Source organism: Tasmannia lanceolata, unplaced genomic scaffold (genome assembly GCF_043159265.1).
Source record: "Tasmannia lanceolata isolate RefF3 unplaced genomic scaffold, GAP_Taslan_0.1 ptg000025l, whole genome shotgun sequence".
In the NCBI taxonomy this organism is placed as follows: Eukaryota; Viridiplantae; Streptophyta; class Magnoliopsida; order Canellales; family Winteraceae; genus Tasmannia; species Tasmannia lanceolata.
In genome coordinates, this window is record NW_027518702.1 from 1,319,216 (window position 1) to 1,326,567 (window position 7,352).

Here is a 7,352-nt window from a genome sequence, read left to right on the forward strand (position 1 = left end):
GTTCTCTCTCTCTCTCTCTAGATGTTAAGATAATCATGATGTACGCTCTCTATCTTGGATTTTGTAGACTAGTTTCTAATAGCCAGACAGTTGGGTTCGAAGTGATGCTTGGGCTTTCTTATTTTTTAATCCTAGCTGTGAATTCCCAAGTGATGGTTTTGGCTTTGCGAACATGTTTTCAACTAATGACTCTAAAAAGTAGCTTACTTAAGCCCTACAAATATATCTTTACTGCAATATCTAGTATATATGTCAGTAAAAAAGAACTCTACTTCCTACAATTCAAAAAAAAAAAATCTACTTCCATTGTCTCTGTTTGTGGTGCACTTTTTAACAAGTAACATCTATACAAAGCCGTCCTCTCTTATTATTGCTACTGCAATTTCATTTATGTTGCCCATTTGCTTTTGATTCAATTTGTTTCTTCATATAATATTTGATGCAACTTTTAGGTAGATGATTGTTTTTTTTGTTGAGTTTCAGAAGAACAAGAGTAGGATTTTCCCTCCTAAATGGAAGTGGGGCAAGCTTCAACCTTCGATGTGATCAGCAATCTTCCAAGGGATGCCATAGATGCAATTCTCGTGCGTTTGCCACTCAAGGATGCTGTAAGGACAATCATCCTGTCAACTAAATGGAGGTATATGTGGGTTAGAATACCACACATTGTAATCGATTGGCAATGTGATCCAACCGATAGCCCCATCTTCGGACGAGAACCTTAAGTGTGAAAATTGTGGATCAAGTTCTCTTGCAGAATAGAGGATCAATTCACAAGTTCAAGTGTATTCGTTGTCCTCCTGCCTGTTCTGATTTCGATCGGTGGGTACTTTTCCTGTCAAGACACGGGATTAAAGAATTAATCCTTGATTTTTATGGTGCTGAACTTTATAAGTTGCCTTCATGTTTCTTCTCTTGTCAAGAGCTATATAATTTGAGATTGGAGAGCTGCATTTTCGATATACCTCTGTCATTTGAAGGCTTTAGTCGTCTCAAGAGCCTTGAGCTTATTGGTGTAGTCATCTCCAGTGACGAATTGCAATGTCTGATTTCCAAATCTCCGTTTCTTGAGAGTTTGACATATATAGAAGATAATGATCCTTGTCCTAAAATCAATATTCCAAAACTCCGATACTTATACCTTGGTGGTGCATTTGAACTTCTTTGTGTTGAAAACACCCCAGTTGAGGAGCTCGGGATGCACAAGATTCTTTCTTGTTTACGCAATGTTGAGGTGCTTCGGATGCACAATCAATTCTTACAGGTAAGTAATTTTCAAGTCGTATGCACAATCTATTCTTATGGGTAAATAATTTTCAAGTCGTAAGCTCAATCAATTTCTTACAATTCTTACAGGTAAATAATTTTCAGGTCATAATTTGGGATTCGTTATCAAACTAAAATATCAATTTTCTTCTTTTTCCTTTGTGTTCTAGGATCTGGCTGTTGGTGATGTACCGGAGATGGTTCCTAATACATTTGAGCATCTTAAGCGCCTCTCTTTGCGCATAGACTTTAAAAATGGAAAAGAGATCTCGGCAATTCTTTGCTTGCTTAGAAGCTCGCACCTTCTCAAGGAACTAGAAATCAGAGTGAGTTTTCTAAACATAAGATCTAGTTCTTTTGTATACTAGTCTAACCCAGATTCCAAATTCTAGGTATGCCGTAGAGATAGTGTTGATCAACCTGCGGACTACTGATGGGACGCACAAGAACACAAAGATTGCATGTTAAAACACTTCCGAACTGTGAGGATGGTTCATATGTATGGAAGTAACTCGGAAATAGAATTCATAAGACTGCTTCTCATTAATTCGCCGGTGCTTGATACACTGACTATCGAGGATGCAGATTTTTGTGACTATTTTGAAAGAAACACGGATGAAACATGGATGATTTTGAAAAAGTTGGTTCAATTTCGAAGAGCTTCAGCACAAGCAGAGATCATAATTTAGTAGGAAAAGAGAGGACCTTTAAGGAGTTCCAAGCCTTGGCCAAGGGAGCTGGATTTGCCGTTGTTCTAGTTTTGTGATGTGGTTTACACTTTGCTGATGAAATTCTTCAAATGTATGATATTTCTAGCTTGAATACTCAGACTTACTGTTTTCTGGATTGTATCTGTCTTTTGAGGGATATTAGATTAGACCATGAAACTTTGTAATCTTGTTTAGTGAAGATATGAAAGCTTATATGTCTTTACTATTGAGTCTACAATTTCTCTGTGTATGGAGATGTGGTTGGATGATCTCATAGCATGTTCAATATGTTTTTAGGCAACTGATACTGACCCTAACATGTTTTGGTAATGGGACGAACTCAATCTGTCTTTTTTTTAATTGGTTGCTATGAGCTTTTTTGGAATTGTAATATACTTTGAAATCTGGTTAAATAATAAGAAAAAGGTTAGTTTGTCCATTACCAAAACATGGTAGTGCGAATATCAGTTGCTTGTTTTCTTTTACCGTACTTTTTAATTGAGAAACTTTATGGTCTCCAATTCTATCGTTTAGGGTGGTAGAAAGTGCGGTGGGAACTGCTTGTTGGATGATCTATGCCCTTCATTTGTTTGCACCCACCATGGATATAAACTTTGCCCCTTAATCTTTCACATCTGAAAGCCTTCGAAATTGTGGTTTGTAAAATTGAAGGCTAAAAAATGAAGAAAGTGACTTAAAACCTCCACAAATTGGAGGGGGTATTGACTGATGCAGGAGAGTTTGGCATGTGAACCATCCATTCTAGCAGATGATTTAAAACATAAAACCAAAAGTCGCCTATAATTTTGCAGCGAATAGTTGTCAAGATGGTTAAAGAACACTCTCTATGTGGCTGGTTATTATTATTATTAATAGGGTGCAACTCGGGTCGGGTTGGGCCGAGGAACCCATTTTTCCAACCTGAACCTGACCCGACCTAATTTCCAACCCGACCCGACCCGAGGAACCCTTTTCCCAGCTTGAACCCGACCAGACCCGAGTTCAACCTGACCCAACCTGAGTTTTTTAGCTTAAAAAATCATAAAAAATATCAGGTTTCACTCGGGTCGGGTTGCCAAACCCGACCTGAACCCAACCCGACCCTTCCTTTCAACCCATCCCAAGTTGCACCCCTAGTTTTTGTGCTACCAATCTCCATTGCAACTGAGAACATATCACCTCGCAAAGAGTAGGGTGGACAATTAGAAGAAAGCTATTCATCTAAAGTCTTTGGGCCCACTTCAAATATTCCCACATGGAAAAATGCTTCGGTTTATTACACCAAACAGATGAGGGAAACTCAATTGATATTCATGATTGGTCCAAGCCTTGACCCATGCTCTGTAACTTTGCTTTGTTAAAGAGATCTTCAATACATGCACAGAACTCGAACACAAAATTCATTAGTAAAAGTATAATGAATCAACTTGTGTTTGTGTTGCAAAGATCATAAAACAGGAATCAATGAAATTAGAACTCACCAATGTATGTGTTGTGAAGATCTTAAAAAAAAGCCAGCTTCATTAAGATGGAGCACAAACATAGGGAGAGCTTAATAACTCTAAAGTTCCTGTTACTGTTCCATGGCAGGGAAGAAATTTCCATCCAAAAAATTTATGTTAGGGGTTGCTGAAATTGAAGAAGAACACAGATTGAAACCCGAATCTCTCTCGGAAAAATTTCGTAAAAAAAGAAAAAGAAAAGCAGGAGCTTACCAGTGAGGAGGCCGGACGGAGAGGATTACATCGGACAGCGGCGTGACCACGTGCAGATAGAGGAGGACGACGAGATAGGCGAATCTGAAACTTTGAGGAACATTAAAGATGAGATTAAGATGGAAATAGTTGCCAACAAAAAAAGGGAAAAATACAGATAGACCCCCTCAACTATCTGACATTTTCAAATCTAACACTGTAGTTTCAAAGTCACTAACGACACCCCCTCGCTTTTTACTAATGCTTGATACGTGACCGGGTGGAAGGAAATGATGAAATTGTCACGGGGTGTCTTTGATGAATTTTGAACTATAGACTGAAAAGTCAGGGGTCTACTTCATGGACAGTGGAAAAGCGAGGGGGTGTCGTTGGTGACTTTGAAACTATATGGTTATATTTGAAAATGTCAGATAGTGATACGCCTTCTGGTATCAGATAGTGATACGCCTTCTGGTATCAGATCTGAGTTAGAACAGAACTTAGAAAAGAGGGAGAAAGCAGAGGAAGAAGAAAAGAGAGGGAAAAGGAAATCAATTTGAATTTCTTACTCAATTTTGCAGATCACTTGCCTTTTTAAAGGCTACATCAGTTTGTTATTCAGTTGGGATCTGTCAGATCCGTACCTAACTAATCCTTCCCTAATACAAACATTAACAACTAAGTATCTCATTTACTAATGATTAACATAATCCGACATCCATATTGGTTTATTTCTGACTCTGTTTCCCCTAATGATATCTCGATCATCTTTTTGTCCTTTTGTCTCTGAAGATACCCTATGATTGATTGTCGTCCCTTGATCCTCAGCACTATCATTGCCCACCTCTGGAAGAACAACCTTGTCCTCAAGGTTGAAGTGAGGATATTCCAATTGAAGGTCAAGCAGAGGTTCCCAAGAAGTATCCTCGGGAAGCAAACCAACCCATTGTACTAGAACTTGTTCAACTGGTTCATCATTTTTAAGAACAATTCTTCTGCCCAAGATTGCTAAAGGTGAAATCAGTGGTTGATTGTCAAAACTCTCTGGAGGTAATGGGCAGATTGTCTGTGGGGTTGGTCCGTAATACTCTTTGAGTAAGGGCACATGAAAAACAGGATGGATTTTGCTATCTTCTGGTAATTTTAGTTTGTAAGCAACTTTGCCAATCCTTGATGTAACCTCAAAGGGACCATACAAGCATTTGCTGAGTTTTTGGAGGTTCGTTGAGCAACAGATTGTTGTCGATAAGGCTGTAATTTCAACAATACCCAGCTTCCCACATCAAATTGGCGATCAGTACACTTCTGATCTGCCAGACACTTCATCCTAGCTTGAGTCTGTAATAGATTTGTTTTGAGCTTTTGTAGTATGATGTCCATGTGCTGAAGCTCGGTATCCACAGCTTCAATTGTCGATGTACCCGAAATGTATGAAGGTGTAGTTGGAGGTTGACGACCATATACAGCTTCAAAGGGGGTCATTTTGATGGTGGAATGAAAGGAAGTATTATAAGAATACTCAGCCTACATCAGATAAGAATGCCAGTGCTTGGGGCTGTCCATGGAAAACGCTCGCAGATATTGTTCTAAACAGCGATTCAAGATTTCTGATTGCCTATCAGTTTGTGGGTGGTAAGCCGATGACATTTTGAGAGAGGTACCACTCAATTTCCACAGCTCAGACCAAAATCTGCTGATAAATATTGGGTCTCCATCGGAAACAATTGATGATGGGATTCCATGTAGTTTAACAACCAGTTCAGAAAACAGTTTAGCTACTTTGGCTGCATTATAAGAAGCTGGCAAAGCACCAAAAATGTGCATACTTAGAGAGGCGATCGATGACTACCAGAATAATAGCAAAGCCATTAGAAAGGGGAAGTCCTATGATGAAGTCCATGGCAATCTCCTACCAGATTTGGTTTGGCATGGGTAATGGCTGCAAAAGTCCCATAGGAGGTGTTGTAGAATACTTAGTCTGCTGACATATTAGGCATTGACGGACAAATTCCTGAACATCTTTTTTTAAATTTTCCCAATAGAAACTAGCTGAAATCCTGAAGATGGTCCTCAAAACACCATTATGACCTCCTTGTGGGGTATTATGAAATTCATGCATTATGAGGTGCCGTAACGGAGGCTGAGAAGAAAGGAATAAGCGATGCTTATGATATATTATACCATGTTTCACTGAAAAATCTAAAGTGGCCGTACCCTGAACAATTTCATTGTGCTTGGTAATCAGTTCAGGATCAATGCGATTAGCTAATTGGATCTGTCCTGTTATATCTGCAATTGGAGTTGAAACAATAGAATGCAATTGAGAATGTAGTTGTAAACCATGAGAAGGTAGGAAATCCTCAATTCGAGATTAGGCATCAGCAACTTGATTGTCTTTTCCTAACTTATAGACGATCGAATAGTCATAGCCAAGTCACTTACTCAAGTATTTCTGTTGTTCTGGTGTTTGAATAACCTGTGCCATGAGGTTCTTTAAGCTCCTATGATCTGTGTGTCTAACAAATCGTCTGCCCAAAAGATACTACCTCCATTTTCTCCCAGCCTCTGTAATTGCATATAGCTCCTTGACATAAGCCGAAGCAAGTGACATGGTTGGAGTCATTTTGCGACTAAAATAAGCTATGGGATGATTGTCTTGCATTAATACCGCCCCAATAGCCAAGCTGGAAGCATCGGTTTCCAAGAGGAAGTCTTTTGAAAAATCAGGTACAGCTAACACTGGAACTTGTGTCATGAGTGTTTTCAATTGATCAAAAGCATGCTGTGCCTCAGTGGACTATTGAGAGGAGTCTCTCTTCAACAGATTCGTGAGTGGAAATGCTACGGTGGCATAATGCTTAACGAATCGGCGGTAGTATCCAGTGAGTCCAAGAAATCCCCTCAACTGCTTCAGCAAAGTGGGACTTGGCCATTGTAAGATTACCTGAATCTTGTCTGGGTTCGGTTGCACCCCATCAGCAGAGACGACAGGTAGTCAATTTTGGATTGACAAAACTGACACTTAGAAAACTTGGCATAGAGTTTGTTAGAATGTAAACATTCAAGATGAGTGAAATGATCATCCAAAGAAGAACTATAAACGAGTGTATCGTCGAAGAAAACGATAACAAATTGGCAAAGAAATGGTTTGAAAACCAGATTCATAGTACTTTGGAATGTTGAGGGAGCATTAGTAAGTCCGAAGGGATAACCAGAAATTCATAATGGCCTTCATGTGTGCGGAAGGCTGTTTTGGCACAATCTTCTGGATGCATTCTAATCTGATGGTAGCCTGAACAGAGGTCAAGTTTTGAGAATATCTTTGCACCCAGTAACTCATTCAAAAGCTCATCTATTGTAGGAATTGGAAAACGATCCTTGATGGTTATTGAGTTTAAAGCTCGATAGTCCACACAAAAATGCCAAGTACCATCTTTCTTTTTAACCAGGACAACAGGGGAAGAGTAGGGGCTATGAGTAGGAGCAATGATACCTGTCAATAACATTTCCTGCACCATCTGTTCGATCTCAGACTTCTGAAAATGTGGGTATCGATAGGGTTTAACATTGACGGGAGAAGACCCAGGAAGGAGATGGATCCAATGATCAAAGTCGCGATGGGGGGGGGGGGGGGTGGGGGTAGTTCAGTAGGTTCTTGAAACACATGGAGAAAACTTTGTAG

At 39.5% G+C, this 7,352-nt stretch overlaps 1 protein-coding gene across 1 annotated transcript; it reads left to right on the forward strand.

The window, feature by feature from the left end:
- The first annotated feature begins 512 nt into the window (after positions 1-512).
- Positions 513-4,230, forward strand: LOC143858233 (F-box/FBD/LRR-repeat protein At1g13570-like). The gene is made up of 4 exons (XM_077368892.1): positions 513-608; positions 758-1,264; positions 1,437-1,592; positions 4,102-4,230. Exons 1-4 carry the CDS (start codon positions 513-515, stop codon positions 4,228-4,230), a joined length of 888 nt encoding a protein of 295 aa, XP_077225007.1.
- Positions 4,231-7,352: the final 3,122 nt, after the last annotated feature.

Excerpts from the sequence above, each read along its gene's own strand:
- LOC143858233 (XM_077368892.1), top strand. The coding sequence starts at position 513 with ATGGAAGTGGGGCAAGCTTCAACCTTCGATGTGATCAGCAATCTTCCA. Across the intron at positions 609-757 it reads GTTTGCCACTCAAGGATGCT|AATAGAGGATCAATTCACAA; the intron begins GTAAGGACAATC and ends GTTCTCTTGCAG. Across the intron at positions 1,265-1,436 it reads TGCACAATCAATTCTTACAG|GATCTGGCTGTTGGTGATGT; the intron begins GTAAGTAATTTT and ends TTTGTGTTCTAG.